This window comes from Cnephaeus nilssonii (assembly GCF_951640355.1).
Source record: "Cnephaeus nilssonii genome assembly, chromosome: 1".
Taxonomy (NCBI): Eukaryota; Metazoa; Chordata; class Mammalia; order Chiroptera; family Vespertilionidae; genus Cnephaeus; species Cnephaeus nilssonii.
The window spans coordinates 69,098,126-69,123,678 of record NC_137072.1 but is presented as its reverse complement, the minus strand read 5'-3'; the positions used below and the strand labels follow the sequence as shown (position 1 = coordinate 69,123,678).

The 25,553-nt window shown below is 41.3% G+C and overlaps 1 protein-coding gene across 2 annotated transcripts in view; it reads left to right on the top strand.

The window, feature by feature from the left end:
• The first annotated feature begins 255 nt into the window (after positions 1–255).
• FRAS1 (Fraser extracellular matrix complex subunit 1) overlaps positions 256–25,553 on the top strand; it is a 439,997-nt gene continuing 414,699 nt past the window's right edge. Inside the window, exons 1-2 of one of the 2 annotated variants that reach the window (XM_079772302.1) lie at positions 256–767; positions 7,933–7,964. In XM_079772302.1, the coding sequence (XP_079628428.1) occupies positions 692–767; positions 7,933–7,964 (108 nt within the window). In that variant the 5' untranslated portion in view covers positions 256–691. The remainder of the gene's footprint in view (positions 768–7,932; positions 7,965–25,553) is intronic. The other variant, XM_079772303.1, reaches the window with a different exon arrangement.

The following is a 25,553-nucleotide window of genomic DNA, read 5'->3' as shown; positions in this document are numbered from 1 at the left end:
GCCGCCGCCCGGGTCTTTGCTCGGAAGCTCCAGGACCTTCTGCTGCAGGGAGCGCAGCCCGAGGCGGCGCCCAGCGGCTGCAGCGCCCGCGACTCCCCGGAGCTGCCCGCAGCGGCCGCGACTCCCCGGAGCTGCCCGCAGCGCAGCGCAGCGCAGCCCAAAGTTTCTTGCGAGCGGCCCCCCGCGGCCAAGGTCCGCCGAGCCCCGTGGCCCGCATGAAGGGTGGGTGGGTGGGTCCTTCCGGGCTCCTGGCGACCCCCTCTGCCGACGCAGCGCCGACGTCAGGTGTCTAGCGAACTTTCAAAAGCGGCTGCCGGCGCACCCGCGCGGGGATCTCCACGGTGGGGGACCCCGGAGCGGAAGGCTCAGGCCTCAGGGAAATGCTGGGTGATCCCATCCGCCGGTGACCCGCAACTTTCCTGCGAGACCGCCCCGGAGAACTGCGCTTCGCCTCTTCCCGAGCTCAGCCCGCGTTGGCGCCCTGCTTTGCTGGAGGGCTGGGCAGAGAGCGGATTGGATCCCGCGCCCACCCCGGCGCCTCCGGGGCTGGAGGGAGAGAGCTCTCCATCGCCCCCTTCCCCAGGAGGCGGCCGCCCGCCCGCCGCCCCGCGCCTGCAGCCGGCGTTTCGGCCGAGAGCGGGCTCTTGGATGCTGAAGGCTGGGCTCCTCCAGCGTGGGTGCCGAGGCGGCGATGGGTGTCTTCCAAGTGTGGCTCGGGGTGGCCCTAGCGCTGGCGGAATTTGCAGCATTGCCTCATCACTCTGAAGGTGAGAGCGCGGCGGGGTGTGTGTGTGTGTGTGTGTGTGTGTGTGTGTGTGTGTGTGTGTGTCCGTGCTGCTTAACAAACCCAGCGGGCTTATGGTATGGTGGGCCAGATGAAAGTTTTTTTTTTGGGGGGATGGGTGGGTGCGAATAGAACAGGAGTGGGCTTTTCCTGAGACTTCCACTCCTGGTTGGTTTGCATTCGGATCACCCCCAGCCGGTCTCCCGTCTCGCGCTCTCTGCCCTGAGTGCATTTGGGTGGGTGGGTGCCGGGGTGAGGTGGGAATCTCTGAAATTGGATTCTCTATTTTTCCCACTTCCCCGCTGCCCCCGATGGAAAGCAACTACAGGGAGCGTAGGTGCCGAGCGAGCAAGTGCTCTTACCTGCGTGAAAACACGTTTTTCTGCTCCCGTGAAACGTACAATCGGCACCCGAAGCCCCCACGGCTCTCCCGCCCTCCTCGTCCCCATTCGTCTCCCCGTACAGTCCAGGGAAGACTTTGTGACTAGCTGCTTAGAGCGTGTTCTGGACGTAGGCGATTCCGTGGCCCGAGAAGAAACGTTGCCAGCGCGGAGAAGCAGGAGGCTTCCTGCCTGGAGAAGAAGCGGTTAATAAGTTTAGCCCAATTCTCCGCCTTAGCCCCCGGCCTCCTACTTTCCTTCCAGAACACCCCGGAGCCGGGGGAGGGAAAGGGGGCTGTGGGGATTGTTGTCGCCATGATAGCAAAAGCAGTCTGGGCGCAGGGAACTAAATGAATCAATAAGTAAATCAAGATCTGGGGGGGTCGTGGGGAGGCGTCCCCAGCTCCCACCTGCTCCGGGGAGCCGGGAAAGTCGCCTGGCTAGCGCGCAGGGAGGGGGCAGGGGGCCGGCGGGCTGGAAGGAAGACGGCTCGTTCCTCAGCGCTCGGCTTCCCCTCCGGGCTCTCCATTCATTATTCATCCAGCTGCGGGAGGAAGAGTTCACCTGCCCCGCCGCGAATCAGAGCCGCAGCCTGGGCGGCGGCGTGCGCGGGGCGGGGCGGGGCGCCCGCTCAGTCCTGGTGCCGCGTGGGGGCGGCTCGCGGGTGCTGAGCCCCCGGCGCGGGACTAGGGACGGCGGCTGGCCCCCCCGGAGGACAAAGCCCTGCCTGGGGTCGGCCTCCAGCCACCAGGGCAGGTGCCTTTTCCTTGCTTAGTTTCCCGGGACAAAGTGGCACTGCCTGGGAAGTCCATGCAGAGCTGTGAGGACTTTCCCGGGGATACAGGTACTGCCTGCCCGCACCCTCCCAGGAAGTATGCCAGACGTGTGCTTTCCCCGCGAAAAGCACGTCTGAGGCCTGTGCAGCCTTCCTTCAAACGGGGCAAACCTGTAGAAACATGTCTGCATTATATATGTGCGTGTGTGTGTGCACACTTTAAAAAAACAAAACTTATAGGGCTTAATTATGACAGTAAAGCCAGATGGGAGAATCGATCCAGGCCACCCAAATCAGAACTCGAGACTTTAGAAAAATGACGTTTTCATTTGGTGGTGACAGTGTCTTATTCAGAGTCACATCCCAGCAGCGCAGAAAAACGTGCTATCTTTCCCAGATCGCTCACCAGGGGGCAGTTGGAATGAGTCAGTTTTACAAAACCAAATCTTTTGAATTACAAAAGCCATTATTATTAAGAGCCTGCAGGGTTCACTCTTTGGAAGACTGGTTGATATATTGGGCAAAGTTTAAGAAACTTTTGAAGGGGGAGGAGGAGTGCAGGGCGCAAGGGAGCTATTCTTCCAAAGCCCAAAGGCAGCAGGCAGATATACCCTGAGGGGTCCCAGACTGCTAGAGGGTGCAGACCGACATCTCCCCCCCCCCCCCCCCCCCCCCCCCCGCCCCCAGTGTGTGAATTTTGTGCACCTGGCCTCTAGCTATTGATAAAGGCCTGGTTCCCATCATCCTCACTTAACTGAGGGCTTAGGATGGGTCCTAGTTATTCTTATATCTCCAACTCAGCTCCTACTATACAGTAGGTGCTTAAAAATATTGGTTAGATGAACAAGTATTGCCAAATCATATTCTTTTGAACTAAGATGGACTGGCTTCCCCCATAAGCTTCCCTATGACTTTGAATTAATCACCTAACTTCTTTGGGTTGTGGTTACCTGTCTTACCAAATGCAGAGTTGGACAAGTGATAGTTCTAAAATACTTTTGCTAATCATCCAGCATAGGGGGGAAAAATCAATATTTGCTGTCTTATTCTGTGGTCAGTTGCAACTTTCTCAATCTGAATTTTATTTTAATTATTAAGAGAAAAATGAATCATTGGCACAAATAATTTACATTGTCTTATATTGCCATCTGACAAACTACTATGGTTTGAGAACTATATAAAATTAAGACGTTACAGAGACACTTCTAGCAAACATGGCTGCTTTTTGAATCTGACTAGTTCTGCCATGGAATTTTCTGGAGAAGTGCATCTTGAGTTATATTGATGGGGAAGTCCTGTGAACTTACATGATAGAACATGTTGGCTTGGGGATAGGAAAAGACTACTTAATTGGCAGTTAAGAGAACTGAATTCTAGCCTGCGTCCCATCACTCCCCATGTGACTTCCACCAATCCCACAATCTTCCAGGCTTTCCCTTAAATGTCAGTAACAGAATGCAGTGAAAAGATCAGTAGAGAGTGTGTTTTATTCAAGGGTGTACCAGCACGTTTGCTTCTACTCTTGGCTGGAGAGTTTCTTCTGTGTAAGATTCAATGCTTAAAACTCAGTATTAAGGAAGAGAAGGCATTGGCTGGGAAAAATAGTCTCTCTTCATTTTTTTAAATTTATTCTACAAATCTTTATTGTGAGCTTATGTGTGAGGTTATTTCTGTTAGGGGGATACAAACATAAAATAATAAACCTGCCCTTAGGAATTTAAATATCCAGAAATCATCAATTCTATAAAGTAGCAGTAGGGGTATGTGAACATTGGTCCTTGGTGGGTTTCCCAATATTGAATAATTGCAACTTTGCATCTTTTGGCTTTGGCAGCCACCTGCTAGTAGAAATAGAGAGGTGTTGAATTGTCATAGGGTCTTGATTCCATCATGTTACATTTCTCCTCTGGGGATTGGATTTTGGGTGTTACGCACCGAATATTCCTTATTTAGTGAGGGCTCAGCCATCTGCATTCACTGTTGTGGACTTGAGTGGCAATATCACTCAATTTTGCTCAGGCACAAGTAATCATAAAGCTTCCAGGAGAGGGGAGGGGACTTCCACTGGCAAAGTTAGAGCCCTGTGCCAAATCTTAGAATAGTTCAAGAACAGTTGGCCCATTTTCATTTTAACTACTTTATTAATTGATCTGAATCCTGATTGACAATAAACAGGATGTGGATAGTCCTGTCAGTTTAGAAAATGGATCTGCTTTAACTCTTCCACAGTGTACAAGCCGTATGTTGAACTGTAACACAACATAAAGCTCAAACATTAAAATGGCAACGTGTGGCTGCTTGTTCCTAAGGGGTCATATTTTTGTGATACCATGCTCTCCAAGTCTCTTTATATCTTATGGTCATATCTGTTCTTTGAACTAATGGGTCTGACTTTTGTTTGGATTTGACTTCTCTAACTTACTTAGTTTACCAGGTTCAGTTTCTATAGTGAATAATACTGGTGCAAATTATAGCTCAAATTTTATCTGTAAACTTTAGATTCTATAGAGGAGCACATTATAATGTGCAAAAGGGCTTAAAAGCAGACACTTACTTATTTAAATGATATGAAGTAACATCTTGCCTATGAAACTTGCAAGAAAGGAGCCAACCACCTGGGAGGAAGACCTCAGGAGCTCAGCTTCCTTCTTGGCGCACATGATCACTTCACCCTGCAAAACTTCATACGCTTTCTCACAGAGTGCTAGAAATTAAATCAGCTAGCATCTCAGCTGTATTCGATGCCCTGGCACTGGCAAAGATCTTGGTCAGAGAACTCCAGCTCCTGTTGTCTGATTTTTCTTGTTTTCCCTTGAAGAAGGTCTGTTTCTCCTTCTAGATGAACAACATCTGTCAGAAGTCACCTGGAGGAGTTTCCTTTAAAGTTCAAATCCTATCTAATAAAGAGGGAATATGCAAATTGACCGTCATACTGTCACAAAGACAGCGGTGCCCATAGCCACAAGATGGCAGTGCCTAGTCCCCTCAGCCCCGCTGGAGTCCCCCAGTCCTTTCTGCCCTGCTGGGGGGGAAGGGGGTGGGGTGGGCGGCAGGCGCACAGTGCGGCCGGACCTGCCCTCAGCCCCCCTAGCCGCCCAGGGCCGGCCCAAAGTGCAGGCAAGCCTTGGATGGCAGCTGCTCAGCCGCCCAGGGCCACCTGAGCTCAGGTAACCAGGGCTGGCTGAGGCTTGCGCTGCCGGCAGTGGCAGCAGCAGAGGTGTGATGGGGGCGTCACCTTCCCCTGATCACTGGGTTGCTTCCCGCCCCTGAAGGCTCCCAGACTGTGAGAGGGGGCAGGCCGGGCTGAGGGACCACCCCCTCCAGTGCATGAATTTTAATGCACCGGGCCTCTAGTAAAGTCATAAATGTAAACCTCAGATAGAGCTGCAATCATTCCAGTACTCCTTAAGAAAGAAAGTGATGAGTGGAGTGAGTAATTTTGTTTTCCACATTATATGAGTTGATCGATGATGGAAAAGGCCTGTGCGCTAGGTCAGAACCCAAAGCTGCCCCCAGCAGCCAACGCCAGCAAGCCTCCCAACTTCATCTGCTGCTGGGTGTGAAGCATGTGCTAGTGTGGGAGAAATATGCTTGCTTGGAGGACTGCATCTGGCCATGGGTGGTGATAAATGTTTGATAGGACTGGGCATCACTGGAATGCTTTATTTTCTCTAGAGAGTAGAAATGAGGTTTTGGAAGCTGTGTTAATGGAGACTCATTTGTGCAGCTGCCTTCCGGGGAAAGCTGTTCTGGTTTAGGAAAGCCCTCAGAGGGCAAAGCTTATTCTTTTGGAATTGTACATCATGGAGCGACCCACATTGAGCTATTTCCCTTTCCTAATGATGGAATTTACCAGCACTTACACGCCATTTTTGACTTGAGTCTCTAGCAGATGTTTGGCTTAGCCAAATGTGTATGTGGTGGCACACACTCAATGCTGCTTTATTTTTTTATTTTTTTAATGTTATAGTGAGTTGATAGCATCCACCTAAAACTTCCAGAAGAGGACTTTGATGTGGGTACTTGAATACTTCTTCAGATACTTGATTTCTTTTGGAGCTTTGAAAAGATATTGGCTTGTGTAAAGTAATGCTATGGAGGAGGGCAATGAAATTATTTGAGGATAGTCTCATTCTAATGGTTAAATTTTGTTGTTTATTCTCAAGATTAAATTTTGTTAAATTGTGCCTAAGTGATGATCTTTATGTTTATTTTTAAACATCAGAAGTAATTAAATATATCCATTTAATTTAGAAATGCAGTTGTCTTGATATAAATTTATTTGAGCTATGTATGATTATTTTATATATAGGGTGGGACAAAAGTAGGTTTGTAGTTGTTCATATGGAAAATAATACAATAATCAATAAGTAATAATACAATGATAAACTCTGTTTTGCATACTCACAACTGTAAATCTACTTTTGCCCCACTCTGTGTACACATATATATCATATATGAATATTTATGCTTTTTAATGACATACCATAGACTGAAATACTACGTCTTAGGAACAGGGTTTCTTAAAGAAAAATAAGTCAGTCGGACTCAAGGTTTTTATCTCGAGTTATTCTTATTTGAATGTCAAGGGCACAAAAGTTATTTCAGTAAATTTGCCCACAGAGATCTTTGATTCAAACGCTAAGTGTAAATAGCCATCTCATTTTTTTTTTTGAAGATTGTTCTTAATTCCATTATTAGTGGATAAGATAGACCAGTCCTTTCCTGGTTAATATTTTTGAATGATCTGTTGAAGGCCAAGCACTATAGTAAAATTAAAATGTTTCCGCCAAAACCGGTTTGGCTCAGTGGATGGAGCATCAGCCTGCGGACTGAAAGGTCCCAGGTTCGATTCCAGTCAAGGGCACGTACCTTGGTTGCGGGCACATCCCCAGTAGTGGCCGTGCAAGAGGCCGCTGATCGATGTTTCTCTCTCATCGATGTTTCTAACTCTCTCTCTCACTCTCCCTTCCTCTCTGTAAAAAAAACAATAAAATATATTTAAAAAAATAAAAATAAAAAGTTTCATTCCCTCTTTGGACACCAAGTGTGGCATGGTGTGAAGCTGTGCTTCTGCTAATCCAGTCTCTGTGCAGCCTCAGTTTCTGAGAGAGTAGCTGTTAGCACACTACCCACATGTTCCTAGATTAAAGCAACACCTATTGTGCTGTTCAAACATTGGTTGGGAATGTATGTGTATGTTTTGTAATTAATGTTGTAATTTCACATTGTTTTCAAGTATAAAACTTAGAAAAGATTTATTTTATGATACACTAGTTATTATTCAGAATATATAGGCTGTCCCATTCAAATTCAGCCTTATTTTCTAACAGAAGCAAATCTGTGGGGGTAGATACAACACTTCCACATCCTTAGCAAGGCTGTCACAAGGAAGTACACAAGAATGAATTTACAAACCGTTGATGTAGGCACAAAGTGCTATGAGCTCAAAGGAGAAAGGGCATAATCCTATGACTGGAAAGCTTCATGAAGGAGATGGGAGCATGTTCAAAGAACTTGAGTAGACCAAATGCATCTCCTGCAGGTAACACAGATGAGCAAAGGCATTGAAATATGAAAGCATTATCACAGGATCCTAAGTTGGCCTCTTGAGTTGGGCTGGAGAACTTGTGTTAGCAAAGAGTGGCAGAGAAGCCTGGATAAGTCAATTGGGACTGGATTATGGAGGCTTTGCTGATTTATCACAAATGAAAGTAGACACTGTAATTATAGCATGTCATTATAAATGCATTTATTTTAAAACTCAAATACTAAATATTAATGATGCTTTTTCTCATGTATATACAAGAAGTCTTATTTTGGTGTATGAGGTTATTTCCCCCAGGGTCAGGATGCTCAAGTTTTTAAGGTTTTGGGAAGTGCAGTTTGCTGATTATGATGCATATAGACACAATATTTCCGTAAGTCTGCCGGGGCAGTGCCAGTTGGCTTGCTATGCATCCCTTTTAATTCTTATTTTGTTTTCTCCACAGGTGCTTGTGTCTATCAGGGTTCCTTGTTGGCGGTAGGTCATTCTTAATATTTTTTGGCTTATTTCTTTTGAATGTAAAATGCTCGACTGAGGTTATTGAGTGAGTGAGGTGACCCTGTCAATCTGAAATATGTTTATTTTCCTTCGAAGTTTGAGGATTATCCCTCATCCTGGCACAATCATACTCAATTACTTGATACCTTTTTCAGAGTGAATTAGTTCCATTCGGATACTCAGGTATTGGAGGAGAAGTATAAACACTCTGCACAATTTGCATTCCATGGCTGTCGTTTGTGTTTTTTCAATCAGAGAGAAAATTAGATCCCGTTCTCTTGTCAGATATGCACTAGGGCACAATTTGTTTATCTTCCTGTTGCATTTGCCTCTTCTCTTGAACCCTCTCCAAAAAAAGGTATGATTATTAAATTGAGTGCAATGTGGAGGATCCTTGACTGTTGCTTTGAATTATAAATTTAAGATTTGGTAAACAACAAACAAATTAACATTTTATTGCTGAAACTTTGCCATGTAGAGTAGAATTGATTTTGAATTTAAAGTCAGGATGACTTGGGGGAAAAGCTGAGGCAAGTCTCATGCATTTCTTTTCATTAATAATGTACTATGGTGCATAACAGTGTGTTAAAGCCTTATTGAAAAAACTGTCTATGCTCCATCAACTCTAATAAATGGTGTGACAAGTCATTCTTCACCACTTTTTTATTCTGGTTTAATAAATGCTGTAATAAAAACAGAACTGAAATGGTTGGAACGGGTTTGCTCATTTCCATCACAACTTGCTGTTGACATGTGTGATATTAATAAGTCATCTTGGATTATCCTTGTGGTGTTGAAATAGATGAGAAATTTCTGAAATATCTAGGAGTCCAGATAATTGTAGGTGTTTACAGTAATATTCTTGAATCTGAACTTTATGTAATATAGTAACTGGAGATTTATGGGATTTTTTTTCTTCCTTATGTTTCTCTATTGAAGAATCAGGAGAAAATCATTTTCCTGTCTTTCTCTTAAAAACCTACTTTTCCTTCTGTTTATTCTTTAATACATTTTAGGACTCATTTTAAAATCAATGTGCTTTAAAGTACATCATCAGTTTTGGGGAGCTATAGTAGCTATTATAGACAAGTCAGTTATCCATGTTAATACAAAGAAAATTGCTTATTGTATAGAGTGTTTCATAATTTTTCAATATATTTTCATAGCTATTGATCCACCTGATACTTACAATAGACCAGTGAAATAAGCAAGCCACACATTAGTTTACACCTTCCCCCTTTTTAACAAAGAACCAAGGATGAGAGAAAGATTAAGAGATTTGCTAAAGGTAATTGACTATTAAAAACAACCCATCTTTTTTTCTGTCGTTCTGCTTTTATCTGAAGAAAAGTGACTAGACTATCTTGTATATTTGACGTTGTTGTGTGTTATTGTGCATTTGAATATGAAAGCATCAAGTACTTGGAGAGGTCAATTTGATCAAGATAAAGTAGAGGCTGTCTAGTCCATTTGTATTTAACACATGATCTTGCTCTCCTCTTTCATGCCCTGGCTGATCCCAAGGTTCATGGCTGCCTAGGTCTAGTAGTCTGTGCTCTAGTGCATCAGCACAATCTTGACCCTTCCAGTTGGCTTCTTGGTTTATCAAGACTCTGCTGTGTTTGTTCCTAAACCTCCTCAAGCCTGATGTACTTATTATTGTAGTTATGCAATTCAGTCAGAAAGGCAATACACTTACTGCAATCACAAACTTTATTTTTAAATCATTTTTAATTTTTCAATTATAGTTGACATACAATATTAGATTAATTTCAGGTGTAAACTCCAGTGATTAGACATTACTTAACTTACTAAGTGATCATCCTGATAAATCTTGCACCCATCTGTCACCATATGTAGTTATTAGAATATTATTGACTGTATTCCCTATGCTGTACTTTGCATCCCCATGACTGTTCTGTAACAACCCATTTGTACTTCTTAATCCCTTCACATTTTTCATACATTCTCTCAATCCCACTTCCATCTGACAACCTTCAAAATTTTCTCTGTATCTATTAGTCTGTTTCTGTTCTGCTTGTTGGTTTATTTTGTTTTCTAGATTCAATTCTTGCTAGATATGTATTTATTGCCATTTTATTGTTCATATTTTTTATCTTTTTTCTTCTTCTTAAAGAATACTCTTTAACATTTCATATAATACTGGTTTGGTGGTGGTTAATGCCTTTAGCTTTTCTTGTCTGGGAAGCTCTTTATCTGTCCTTTGATTCTAAATGATAGCTTTGCTGGGTAAAGTAATCTTGGTTGTAGGTCCTTGCTTTTCATCACTTTGAATATTTCTTGCCAATCCCTTCCGGTTTGCAAAGTTTCTGTTGAGAAATCAGCTGGCAGTCTTATGGGAACTCCCTTATTGGTAATTAACTGCTTTTCTCTTGCTGCTTTTAAGATTCTCTCTTTGTCTTTAACCTTTGACATTTTAATTATGATGTGTCTTGGTATGGGTCTCTTTGGAGTTATCTTGTTTGGGACTCTCTGTGCTTCCTGGACTTATCACCAAGTTAGGGAAGTTTTTGTCATTATTTTTTATATAAGCTTTCAACTTCTTGGTCTTTCTCTTCTTCTTTGGATACCCCCATGATGCAAATGTTGCTACTCTTGAAGTTGTCCTAGAGGCTCTTTACACGATCCTCATTTTTTTTTTTCTGTTCTGATTGAGTATTTTTTGCTTCCTTATATTCCAACTCGCTGATATGATTCTTGGCTTTATCTACTCTACTGTTGAATCCCTATAAATTATTCTCATTTTTGTTAGTGTATTGAAGATTATTATTAAACAAACATTTATTGAGTGACAACTGTACCTGCTATTCTAGGCATTAAGAATGCATCAGTGAACAAACAAAATCCTTGCCCTCATGAAGCTCAAATTCTAATGAATAGAATATATACTATGCCAGGTAAGTGCTATGGAGAAAAACAATATAGGGTATAAAAGGCTGAATGGGGGCAAGGATGGCTACTTGAAATAGGATGATAGGGAAGTCTTCACTAAGAAGGTGACATTTGAATAAAGACCTGATTATAAGAGCTAGCTTCCTAGCTATCCAAGGGAAGAGAATTCCAGAGAATGGGAGAACAGCAGTATGAAGTATGCTTGTCCATTTGAAGATGTGGGTGGAGGTCAGAGTGACTGGAGCACATGACCAAGGGGGAGGATGGCAGGAGATGAAGTTAGAGAGGTGGGCAGAGCACATGTCATTTCAGTAAGTGTGTGAGTCATCAGGGGAGCTTGACTAGAATGACAAAATCTGACTTACAGTTTAGTTAAACTGCTGAAATGAGAATGTGAAAAGAAATAGCATTCTTGTTTCTAGGGAAACTATGTTGAACACTTTAAAAAGACTCCATGGAGGTGAGTCACTAAAAGTTTGCTGTCAAATTAAGTGTGAGAGAAACAACAGCAAAAGATTGGGGGAAAACACAAAAATCCAGAGAGATTCTGCATTTGAATTTATTTGCAACCATTTTAAGGAACTTCACACTGGAAATGGAGATGATGCATTTTGGAGATAGTTAATTGTCTGCATAATTCATTGCTGCTCTCTTTCCATGTCACCTGGTCTTGAAGAAAGGCATATGTCAATGAAATGGAGTAAAGGCACATTTACATTTTTTTGAATTAAAATAAAGAATTTAAGAGCATTTATATATTATTTTAGGATTCTCTGATTAAACAACTTGGTGAGTGAGAGGATTTCTACTCAGTTGGGAGCTGGCTCTCAGGATGGTGGTGTGGTGTCCTTATACCAAGCCTTGTAATTTCTCCCACAGGCATTTTAGAACTAGGAATGACTTCAGAGAGCATGTAGTCCAAACTTTCTATCTTATAGGTGATGAAAGGGTGGCAAGAAGATGAAATTTTTGAGCTTCATTCATTTCTCAGATGAGTAACCAGAATGGAGAGTAGGTCTGTGAAAATGGCAAAGCATCAGCTTTACCTGGAAGAATTCCATAAAAAATATCAGGCAAATCGGTACACTGATCTAGGCACTGGCTGCTAGTTGCCAACTCTCAACCTGTCTTGTGAGGCTTCCTTCAACTGATAACTTTTCAGTTGCCTAGGAAGCTGCCACATATAGTGGGACATTCATTGCCCCCATGTTTCACTTCTTCCTCCTCTGCTAAAGACCAGCTCAGTGACCTTGAGCAGCTACATGGCCTTCCCGAATCTCTTTCACCTCACCTCTGAAATTGGGATAAATTAAGCCTCTCCTAGAGTGTATTTGTAGAGTAAGAAGATAATGTGGAAGACGCCCAGAGGCAGCACCTAGCATGTGCTTTTCCACCCTGACACATTCCTCTTTACCAACCAAGAATAAGGAGAAGAGTCAGGGATAGTTATTAAGCATGTACTATGCATTTCATACTCTCCACAGTCTCAGGAGTTAGATTTTGTCTTTACAGATAAGGAAACTGAGGCTCAGGAAGTCTGAAACACTTACCCAAAGTTACACAGCTAGTCAGTGCTAGAGGAAGAGTGGGTTCAAACTCAGTTCTGGCTCTGACCCCATTTCACTGAGCATACTCTTTCTCACTGCCAAGCCAGCCTGCTTGTTGTCTCTGAACACAACTAGCTTATTTCACCTTCAGTCCTGTGTGCCCACCCCTCCCTGCTGCACCTGCCATGCAGTTGTCTCTGCCAGTCTCTGTCCTGACCTGCAAAAGCCAGCTGTCCCTGGCTAACCCCTTTCCACTTCGCTGAGGCTCGACTGCGCTAGTGTGCACGAGATTCACATAACAGGCAGAAACATTTAGAGGATCACTTCATCTTAAAAAAATGTATGATCTCTCTCTCTCTCTCTCTCTCTCTCTCTCTCTCACACACACACACACACACACACACACACACACACACACACACACACACACTCACACATTCCCAACAATATATTGTGTTTCCCAACTTTTGACAGCTTTTGTCAGTGGACTAGCGGTGACATTCTGGATTATTTGGTTCTAAGCCACCTGAAACTATCTCATGTATGTACTGACTTCAGCTGTCTCTCTTCTCCCTTCTTTAACACTACCTTCACTACCTTTCTTTTCGTGCCTCAGGTCAGAAAGTACCTGAAGGCATTCAAAATACCCAGGAAGGTCCTATACCTTCAGGAACACTGGCTATTCTAGTTGGGGGTGTTTTTCCTACCCTACAATATCCCTGCACCTCTGGGATCTCAGGACTTTTTTTTAAAGTCAGCCCTTGTGGAAGAGAGAGCGTGACTGTGTTAAATCAGAAATCCATCAGAGGAAAACGACGTACTTAATATGTTCATTTGTCACTGGGGCATTGAATGTGGAGAGGAAAATACATGTTGTATATCAAAGTTTTCACCTATCTTCTGTTCTTTTCCAATTGTCTGAGTAAAAGAATTTCACTTTATTTTGGCATCACCACAGGCAAACATGTCTTTGTTAGGTTCTTCCTGGGGGTGGATGAACTTTTCACCTCAGTCTTTACATCCGGAAAATGGAGGTGAGCTGTTTACTGCACAGGGTTGTTGTGAAGATTAAAGGAGATAAACAGGAAGCCCTTAGCCCAGTGCGAAGTGATCTACAACGCTCAGTAAGGGTTAGCTGCTGTTACTGTTGCTATAAAGTAGTTATGATTAGAAAGTTCGGACAAAACTACACTTCTTCCCTAGACCAAAAGTGTCAAGTGTTTGGATTTTCCTACTTGGAATACTTTTACTCACAAATGCTGGCAAAGTGAATCATGAGGCACTAAAGCATAGCACACTTGAAAGAAAAAAATTTTCAAGGATAATTAAACACATGGAGTGTCTCCTATACATGGTATAACACTGGAAAGATCCAGATTTCGGCGTTGGAATCTTGGTAGTGCTGCATGCTTGCTGTGAGTCCTCAGATGTGATATTTAATGCAGAGAGCTATGTTCCTCATACTGCTGATGTGAAGATTAACTGAAAGTGTGTATGGGTGTGAACTTCAGAACTGTGCTTGGCAAGGAACCAGCGCTCATATCATCTTAGTTGGCAACACAGTGTCAGAGTGGAAACGACTGAGTGATAAAGTCCAGGTCTTGTCTTGGTTTGGGTCCTGGCTTTGTAATTGCGAGCTGTGTCACACTGAGTAAATTGTTTGAATGAAATGAGGTCTCAGTTTCTAAATTTGTAAGATGAGAGAGTTAGATTAGGTCCTCTCCAAGATTCCTCAGTGCAGTGCTATCCAATGGAACTTTTCAACTGCTGATGGAAATGTTCCATAGAGGCTTTCCAGGATGGGAGCTATGACCCGTATGTGCTTAATGAGTACTTGAAATGTGGCTAGTGACACTGAGAAACTAATGTTAAATTTTGCTTAAAATTAATGAATTTATTTTTAAATAGCCACTTGTGCCCCATGATTACTATATTGGACATGCAGCTTTAGAGCTTTAAAATTCTTAACACACTCGCGTACTTACACTTGAATTATAGTCTCATGGGTGGTTCTCACCCCTGGTGAAGGCTCACTGTAGTGTTGTTAGCTGTTGTGAGGAAGGTCTTAAGAAATTTGCTAGAGTACCTGAATTTACTATTTGATTATTAGTTTCAGGGGTCCTCAAACTTTTTAAACAGGGGGCCCGTTCACTGTCCCTCAGACTGTTGGAGGGCCGGACTATAGTTTAAAAAAAACTATGAACAAATTCCTATGCACACTGCACATATCTTATTTTGAAGTAAAAGAACAAAATGGCAAAAACACCCGCATGTGGCCCGCGGGCCATAGTTTGAGGACGCCTGGTTTAAATAATTGGAATAGTCATCTCTGTTACATCACCACTCTTCTCATATTGCTCCATGTGTTTCCTTGAATACAAGAAAGGGGGTGCCAAGATTTTGGATTTGATCCCTGGTCAGGGCACATATAAGAATCAACCAATGAATGTAAAATAAGTAGAACAACACCAATGTTTCTCTCTTTCCCTTCCTTTTTCTCTCTCTAAAATCAATAAAAGAAAAGAAAAGAAGCCCAGCTGGTATGGCACAGTGGTTGAACATTGACCTATGAATCAGGAGATCTTGGTTCAATTCAAATCAGGGCACATGCCTGGGTTGTAGGCTCAATCACTAGTAGGAGGCATGCGTGAGGCAGCTGATCAATGATTCACATCATTGATGTTTCTCTCTCTCCCTTCCTCTCTGAAATCAGTAAAAATATATTAAAAAGAAAAGGCTTGGAGTTATACCTGAGCCCTCACCAGCAAACAATCTTACATATTTCATTAAATTTTTTTCAGCTTTATTGAGGTACTAGAGGCCCGGTGCACAAATTTGTGCACGGGTGGGGTCTGGCCATCCAGAAGGAGGGACTGGCGGGGTGGGGGGGGAGGTGAAGGAGGTTGGTTGGCTGCACCCAAGGTGGGCGGGGACCGATTGGGGTTGGGGCTGGCCAGGGGGAGGGGCTATGGGAGGTTGGCTGGCTGGCTTTGCCCCAGATTGGGGGGCCGATCGGGGGTGGGCCCAGCCTAGGGGAGGGGCCATGTGAGGTTGGCTGGCCAGCCCTGCTCCCGATTGGGCCGGTTGGCTGGCTGCAGTGTGTGTCATAGTGACCAGTCATTCCCATTGTTCCAGTTGTTCTGGTTGCTTGGCTTTTATATATATAGATAATTGACAAAAATTGTATATATTTAAGCTGTACAACTTGATGTTTTGATATACATATACATTTTGAAATAATCACCACAATCAAGCTAATAAACATCTACATCACTTCACTAAGTTACCATTTCCTTCTTTCCTTCCTTCCTTCCTTCCTTCCTTCCTTCCTTCCTCCCTCCCTCCCTCCCTCCCTCCCATCCTCCCTCCCATCCTCCCTCCCTCCCTCCCTCCCATCCTCCCTCCCTCCCTCCCTTCCTTCCTTCCTTCCTTCCTTCCTTCCTTCCTTCCTTCCTTCCTTCCTTCCTTCCTTTATTGGTGGTAAGAACACTTAAGATCTACCCTATCAGCAAAGCAAAGTACAAGTATACAATACAGTGTTATTAACCTTTTGCACTCGGATGTCGAGTGTGACTCGACACGGTTAGCATTAGCATAAAGGAATCAAGAAAAAAGCAAGCGAGTGCAAAGGGTTAACTATAGTGATATTGTACATTAGATCTCCAGAACTTGTTCATCTTGCATAAATGAAACTTTGTACTCTTTGACTAACATCTCCTTCTTTTATCTTACCCCTAGGCCCTGAAAACTAGCATTCTATTTTCTGCTCTATAACTATTTTAGATTCCACATATAAGTGAGATCATACAGTATTTGTTTTTCTGCATCTGGCTTATTTCACATAGCATAATTTCCTCAAGGTCTGTCCATGTCATTGTAAATGGCAGGATTTTGTTCTTTTATAAGGCTGAGTAATATTCCATTATATGTATTTTATATACACCATGTTTCTTTATCCATTCATCTGTTAATGGATATTTAGGTTGTTTCTGTATGTTGACTATTGTGAATAATGCTGAAATTACCATGGGAGTGCAGTTATCTCTTCAAGATCTTGATTTCATTTCCTTTGAATATGTATCCAGAAGTGGGATTGCTGGATCATATGGTAGTTCTATTTTTAATTTTTTAAAGGAATGTCCATACTGTTTTCCAATATGGTTTTATTAATTTCCATTCTCACTAACAGTGTACAAGGGTTCCCTTTTTCCCTTGTACCATCCTCACCATCACTTGTTATCTTTTGTCTTTAATTTTTTTAATTTAATAAATCTTTATTGTTCAGATTATTACAATTGTTTCTCCTTTTCCCCTCCATAGCTCCCCTCCACCCGGTTCCCACCCCACCCTCTGCCCTTACCTCTCCCCCACTGTCCTCATCCATAGGTGTACGATTTATCTTTTGTCTTTAATAATAGACAACTTAACAGATATGAGGTGGTATTTCATTGTGGTTTTGATTTGCATCCATTATAATTTTTACCAAATACTTTTGGTGTTTTGTCAAAGTCTAATATTTTGTGGGAGTGTTATCCACTGCTTATGTTGTTGCATAAAAAAGTTGAGAACCTCTGGTCTAATCTGCAAGCCTTGTTTATTAAGTTTAAGGAAGATTAAGGAAGACAGAGCTCTTCAGTGCTAGTGTTCTTTTAAAAAAAATTGGTGTGCTATAGCATTAGTTTCTTTTATTGAAACGAACACAAAAGAGATAGCCCACAGAAGTGAAAATGCCTGACTTGCATTTGTGCTGGCATTCACCAACATGCTCAAGAGGTTTTATGATGAAGAGAAATGACAAAAATTTGGAAGCTTTCTCTATTAAGTTCTCAAAGATCCGCTAAACATGTAGTGAATCTCGGTCAGTGGCTACTATTAAACACCCTCAACTTCTCAGCAGTAGGGGATTACTTGGTATCCTGTGGATATACTCAGAGGGGAAGCAATAAAACCAGCCATTTCTTAATTTCCTTTAAGAGCACTATTGGGTACTGTAGGATATTGCTCTTTTTTGTTATAGCTTAACAAGAATTCATCACTTTTTAATACCTCTGGTCCTTCATTTATTTTTAAATACTGAATAATATGCTTTTAAGTGGGGAAGCTACTCTTAATTTAAATGTACTTATTCGGGGGTAAAACCTTTATATATATATTTATGGAAAACCAGTAGCACATCATCATTGTGCTAGGTGCTGGAATAAATCTTGGGAAGTTATAAGCTTCCTTTGGGATAAAAGTGGAGATGGGACAGTCAAGTACGAGAAATGGCAGATGATTTCCAAGAGGCCTTCTGATTTGGGTTCTTACTGGTGTGTACTGAAGGTTAGAGCTGTGTGTTTCTGCCCAAGGAGGCCCGTGTAGAGGCTGAGGGAATCTCCAGGCTGTACAAGGACTAGTTTCTCCCCTGCATCTCTTCAAAGGCAGCAATTTTGTACCCCTGGAGGCCAGGTGGTGAGAATTGAGCTCTAGGTGATTCAGATTATTCTTCTTTCCTTGCTGGATTTTTAAAATTGTTCATCATAATCAGATGTGCTAGCTTCCTTTTGGGAATTTATATCTTAGAATGCTGGTGTGAGAGGAATAACGCAAGAGATTTTGTGCTTTTATTGATGAATAATCCATATGCACTTTCATTCTTATTCATATTCTTGTGGTAGGAACAGATGTTTAAGTTAACAAACACATATCTTATGCTTTGTTTTGAATTTAGAAGATGCAACTGAGCTTGGCAGCCATATTAATTTGTTCAAACGATGGTAGGCATGATTATATATCTCAATTTTTCAGTCAGAACATACATTCCTCATACTTGAAAAAAAATTGTGTCATTTTTGCTTCAAATTGCCTTACAACCTAGTACCTCATTTTTGTTTACCATTTGTCTGTTTATAAATACATGTGTTTATTTTATACATAGTACATTTATATATGCATATGTATATATCTCCTAGAAAAAACCTTCACTCATTTATGACAATTTATGGTATAATGTTGTCACAGTTTACTTACTTTTTAAAGCCATGTGCTTGCTTTCTAAGGGAAAAGATAATATATAAATATCAAATGACAATTTTAAGTTAAGCTTATGTTTTCATGGGAATTTGAATGACAAATATCTTTTAAAAAGTTGGCTTTGAAAATTTCATATGGATGGCATTTTGCTTCTGTGATGTGAAGGGACACTTAAATATAAAATTGGCACAAAATACATATTTTAAAATCTGAGCAGTTTTATGTAAAATAAGTGCATAACCTCTGGTGTCCCAGCTAAGTCCCTTTCAGCAATGATTTCTTAGGCTCCCAGAGTTCATAAGCTACATGAAAGGAAGGAGGAAAGGAGAGAAAAACTATCATAGTAAGAGACAGTTTATTGTTAGTATCCAGGAGGTCCTTGAGTTTGGGTCATGACCCGTGAGTTCTTTTCTGATAGCTTCCAAGATTGGTTATTTATTAAATTTATGTCATTTCTTTCTTCTAAAGAGAAATTGAATGGGTGGAGGAGGTGCTGGGGAGAGGAAGGCATCTACCTGGGAGAGCAGATTTCACAATTCTCCTACCTTACATTCTTGAAATGGTTTTGTAATAGTGAGCGGGAGAGATTTATTAACAGAAACGGATGCTTATTCTTTGGTGCTTTTACTGTGCTAAGTTTCCCTATAATCCAGGAGGAACTTGGTCTAAGAGATCAGAGAACAGGAATAGAAGGAAACCTAACCTGGAATTAGTGGTTACGAAGAAACCTCTCTCTCTCTCATATTTGCCATAGGTATGTGGTAGTAGTAGAGATCCTACCATATTCCAGATATATTTATTGATCAACCTCCAGGTGCTAGAAGATAGCAATTATATCCCCAGGTCATATAGTAGCAGACCCTAGGCTGCCTACCGGATAGCTCCTCTTCTACTTTTCTCTCCTGGCAAAGTCTTAATCTTTTTCCAGTCCGTACCCCCTTTCCACATGACATGGGTACATTCTAACTATATGCTAATTAGGACGTTTCTATTCCCTGGCCAAGATTGGTTCAGGAGTGAGTATATGACCTATATGGCCATGAGATATGCATGGATGTCTGCCAAGTCTTGGGTGTTTGAAAAGACCCCCATAAAGAACACCTCTCTCCCCCCAGTTCTGGACAAGTTAACAAGTAAACAAAGAGTAAATACAGAAGTAAAATATCACTTTGTATTTTTTAATCAGTGAAGCTAAGGTGGAGGATATAGATTTAATTTTCTTAGCCAAATGGGCTTACTGATTTTGGAGTTGGGCAGACTCACGCGTTCACAGGTAGAGCTTTACTAAGGAAACTTCCACACAGCAGGGCTGCTCCGGGAAGCATTCCTGTTTGGAGAAGTGGAGGAAAACTTATACTCTTGGTTGATAGGTTTGCTTCCTAGAAGAGGAAGGAAGACAAAACTGAGTTAAGCATCCCCAACTGCTCTTTTAAATTTACCGGTTACATAAATCAAGCCACCTTCCCAGGGCTAAGAAAAGTCTGGTTGACGTGTTGATATCTCTTCGCAATAAGGAACTGCAAGAGAAAGAAGAATACTCCATTAATGGGAAATAATAAAACTTATTCTTTGAACACTGGCACGTGGATATGTGATCCCTGGAGCTGTTGCAACCATTTGCAACCATTAGGATACCTAGCCAACACACAGAGGTTGATGGAGGAGAAAGATGAAAAGAGTTTGGTTTCTCAAGGAGTTTGGTGGTTGTTCTGCTTACTTAACGACCAGCACAGGAATAGACCTTTCTGGGGAATTGATATATGACCTAAAAAAATACCCTCCTTGTTTAAATCAATATAAAAAGGATTTTATGTTACTGTAGCCAAAAACATTCGGACCAATGCCCTATAACCAGGTAATTAACTCAATTCAAAGCACTTTGGAATAAATGTCAGTATAGGAGTATAATAGCAGGTGCAGGGCGCAAGCTCCAGATTCAGACTTCCTGAACTTTAACCTGAGTTCTTCACTATTGTTTGACCTTGGGTAAGGTTACTTACCTCATCCTTAAAATGGAGATAGTAGTCATGCCTATATTACAGAGTGGTTACAAAGATAAATGAGTTAATACATTAAAGTACCTGGGATATAGTAAGTAGTACTAGTAAGAACATGCTAGCATTTGAGAATACTGTTATTCACAAAGGAAACCACTTTTGAGATTGGCCTTGAAATTTGGGTTAGTTTAGAATTGGAAGATATGAGGGAAAAACTCTTAAGATAGAGGATCTGTATGATTAAAAACGTACTGGCAAAGATAGTCCAGTTTGATTGAAATGTGAGAAGTGATGCGATGAAACACTAAGAAGAGATATTTAAAGTCCAGATCACATAGGCCCTGGAATAAGGCATTTGAATTACATTCTGTAGGCAGTGGGGATCCTTTGAAATGGAGATCATATGCTCTTGAATTCTAACTCTGTCATCACTACAGAGTTGTTGGAAGTGAGATATCATGGCACCCTCTTCCCTCTTCTCATTTTCACCAAGGTCCAGATGTAGTTGCTCTGTTAAGCTTTGGAGAAAGTGTGGGTGGCTCCATGTAACTGATCATCACTGCTGAGAAAAAAAAAAAGATCTGTTTGCAGTTTGCAGACATATTCCTACTGTGAGTCAGTACTGTTATGTTCATTATTAGTTCAGCAAAAATGGGTTCATCTGGCATTATGTCAACTGAAGCTCCCTAGTAATAGGCACTAATCCACTCCTTTAATACTGATGTTCATAACGATGCCCCTTGAGGTGGTGGTATAATCCTTTCCTTTCCTATTTAACCTGGTTGGCATTTCTTATTTCTCCTTCACAATTTGCAAAGGTTAAATTATGTTCTGGATAGTATTAGGATAAAGTACATTTTATTGTGTTAAAAATATTCTTTTCATGGGAACCTAATGATTTGACATATACTACCCCAAATTTTGAAGAGCATGGTTTTTCTCCCAGGATGGACAATACAACTAGCTATCTTTTTTTTTTCTTCCTAGAATATTATCAGAGTTATCAATTCCTACATTGAAAATGTTTTCTAACTTTTAAAAATGGTTTTTAAAAATTTTGTTTCAATTACAGTTGACATACAACATTATATTAGTTCCAGGTGTACAATATAGTAATTAGACATTTGTATAACGTATGAAGTGATTACCTGGCTAAATCTAGTACCCAGGTGATATCATATATAGTTATTACAATATTATTGACTATATTCCCTGTGCTATACTTCACATTCCCATGACTATTAAAAATGTATAATTGTTACCGGAGAATCAAATTCCTCCCTCGCTCATGGGAATGGGGCTAAGGTTCTTGCGATATCTTTAGAAAATGGATTTTCTAAGGTTTACACGGGAGAATGAGATGTGGCAAAAGGCATTATTTGTGTGAAGTTACATTTCTCAGGTTCTGAAGTCCCAGTCCTGAAAGAGGTACAGCTGGGGTTCCAGTAGAGCCCAAAGCAAGGCCAGTGGACAGAGCTTCCGTTCATGTGGCAGCTGGGTGTAGTTCAGCATTCAAGCTAATTAAAGCCCAGTAGTCCATTTTGGAGTCCCACATGGCTGTGAGCCACATGGGCGCAGGGGAGTGCACCCTGCCACAGGAAAAGGTGAGAGAGAGAGAGAGAGAGAGAGAGAGAGAGAGAGAGAGAGAGAGAGAGAGAGAGAGAGAGAGAGAGAACGAGAGAACCAAGAGTTCACGCTTCTTTGTTTAGAAGTTTAAATACTTAGGTTTTGTGCACTTGCAGTGGCCACACCTATTCTAGCCACTGACTCACTCCCAGGTGTGATTGATGGGAAAGTGCCTTCCCACAGCGCTCAGACCTTACTGGGCATGTGTTTAACCTGCCTTTGTCCAGTCCCTGCCCCCATCAACAGGGAACAAACTTGGAGAGTGTTAAATGTAGCTTTTTGACAAAGTTGTATACGTAAATGGCATGCTTATATTATCTGATTTTCTCTTTCCTCCTTTCCTGTTAAATATTAACCAGGTTATTACAATGGCAGCATAACAATTTGATTTTTAAAAAGATTTTTTAATGATTTTTAGAGAGAGAGGAAAAGAGAGGGAGAGAAACATCAATGTGAGAGTGAAACATTGATTGGCTGCCTCCTGCATGCCCCCTGCTGAGGGATCCAGCCTGCAACCCAGGCCTGTGCCCTGACTGGGAATTGAACCTGCAACCTTTTGGTACATGGGATAATGCCCAACCAAATGAGCCATAATGGCCAGTGCCTAAGTTGATTTTATTTTATTTTACTTTCATCAAAATCATTTAATATTATTGCAAATTGATAAACATTAAAAAACATCAATTTTAAATGTAATTTTTAGTTGAATTTTATTTTTGTATGGATGGGAGATTAGAAGCAAAAAGTTGAGTTTTTTTAAAAGAAACATCAAGTGTGGTAGGATACTTTAAGGAATAGTAGGACCTTTTGAAAAACATGAACTGCTGAAAAGATTCTTAATAGCTTGAGGATTTAGGAGAGGAGAGGAGAGGAAGATTTTATGGGTATAAGATAACTCAAGTGCATATGAAAAGAAGAGAAACTCATTTAAACAGCTGCTTTGGTTACTACTTTAGCAGAGTAAATTAAGCTGTTGAAAAAAAACTTTTTATATTTCTTACTGTTTCACTGCTGACTTGGAAGAAAAAACTTCAATATTAACAGTGAGGAGATAAATATAAAACATAATAAAAGAAATTATGTGAGCATCAAGATGTGTATTCCTGTGAGGTGCTTTTATGCAAATTAAGGTCAATGATACTTGCTCAGTAAGGCAGAGTGTATCTTTAAATTGAAGAATTCAGTTTTTTATGTACTATAAACAAATTATTGAATTAAGAAGAAAAAAATTAAAAAGGGTAAACAATAGTGTTTTAAAAACCAAATCACAAAACTCATCCTAACTTTTGAGAATGATAGCTTTCTTTTTTGTTTTTTTCTGAATGAAAATGAACGTATTGTTTTATTTATTATATTAAAAAGAATTCAAGTTTGTTCTAAAAGAAAAGAAACCAAATCCTATATAATAAAAGCCTAGGTGGCATCACACCTTCACGTGATACCCTCGTGCGACATCATCACAAGATGGTTGTCCTCATGTCGTCACAAGATGGCCACCATAAGATGGCCACCATAAGATGGCTGGCAGGGGAGGGCAGTTGGGTGCGACCAGGTTGGCAGGAGAGGGCAGTTGGGGGCGACCAGGCCTGCAGGGGAGGGAAGTTGGGGGCAACTGGGCCAGCAGGGGAGGGCAGTTGGGGGCGACTGGGCCAGCAGGGGAGGGCAGTTGGGGGGGACCAGGCCTGTAGGGGAGGGCAGTTGGGGGCAACCAGGCTGGAGGGGAGGGCAGTTGGGGGTGATCAGGCTGGCAGGGGAACAGTTAAGCATCAATCAGGCTGGCAGGGGAGTGGTTAGGGGGTGATCAGGCTGGCAGGCAGAAGTGGTTAGGAGCAATCAGACAGGCAGGCAGGTGAGTGGTTAGGAACCAGCAGTCCCAGATTGTGAGAGGGATGTCTGACTGCTGGTTAGGGATTGGGCCTAAACCGGCAGTCGGACATCCCCCAAGAGGTCCCAGATTGGAGAAGGTGTAGACCGGGCTGAGGGACACCCCCCCCCATGCACAAATTTCATGCACCAGGCCTCTAGTATAAAATATAAAAAGGAAAGTCTCCATTAATTCCACAAACAAAAATAATTACTACTAAACATTAGATGAATTTATTGCAGATTTTTTTCTGTAAATATGTGTGTGTGTATGCTTAACAAAAACAGGAATCACAATATGCATATTGCTTGGCCACTTGTATTTTTTATTTAATACTGCATAATGAATATCTTTCTATGTCAATACATATTGATTTATATCATAAATTGATCATGGATAAACTGTAAGTTACTTTAACCAACTCTGTTGATTAGTATTCATATCCCAATATTTTGATATTATAAACAACACTGTGATGAACATCTTGCATGCTTTTTAGTTATTTCCTGAGGGTAAATTTCAATTATTTCCTGCAGGTAAATTCCTTAAATATACACTTTTTGAGTCACATTATATATAAATTTTAAAAGTATATTTGAGTACATGTTTAATGCATATTACCAAATTGCCCTTCAGGGAAGTCATACAAATTTTCACTGCTATTAGTTGGTGTTAATAGAGAATTCTGAGGGTAAAACCAACAGTTGATTTTTGAATGATTGATTTTTAAAGGTTGATAGAATAGATGAGAGCATTGACAAATATGATAAAATCCTAAAATTCTATAACAATGTAAAATAAAAAAACCCAAAAGTATACAATTTCAAATAATTGTTATAAAAATTTACTTAATATTCATAAATAATTCATGCAAATATTTAAGAATACCATGAAACTTTTGGAATTAAACTGACTAAAAATAGGAGTAGAGAGTTCACATAAGAGAAAATACAAGTAGCAAAATATATTAAGCACTAACTGGGTGGCTCAGTTGGTTGGAATGTTGTCCTGTGCACTAAAAGGTTGCAGGTTTCATTTCCGGTCAGTGCACATACCAGGTTGCAGGTTCAATTCCCAGTTGGGGCACTTATGGGAGGCAACCAATTGATGTTTCTCTCTTACTTGGATGTTTCTCTCATTCTCTTTCTCTCTTCTTCTCTTTCTCTCAAATCAATAAACATATCCTAGGGTGATATACACTGAGTGGCCAGATTATTATGATCTCTGAACGCATAATAATCTGGCCACTCAGTATATATATATTAGAGGCTCGGTGCATGAATTTATGCATGGGTGGGGTCCGGCCAGCCTGGCCAGGGGGAGGGGACATGGGCGGTTGGCCAGCCTGCCTGCTGGTCGAACTCCTGGTCGAGGGGACAATATGCATATTAGCCTTTTATTATATAGTATATACACTGAGTAGCCAGATTATTATGCGTTCAGAGATCATAATAATCTGGCCACTCAGTGTGTGTGTGTGTGTGTGTGTGTGTGTGTATATATATATATATATATATATATATATATATATATTAATATATATACCATTGTTAATAGGTAATAACTAAACCAATCATGGGATATCATCTTGCACTTATTAGAAAAAAAA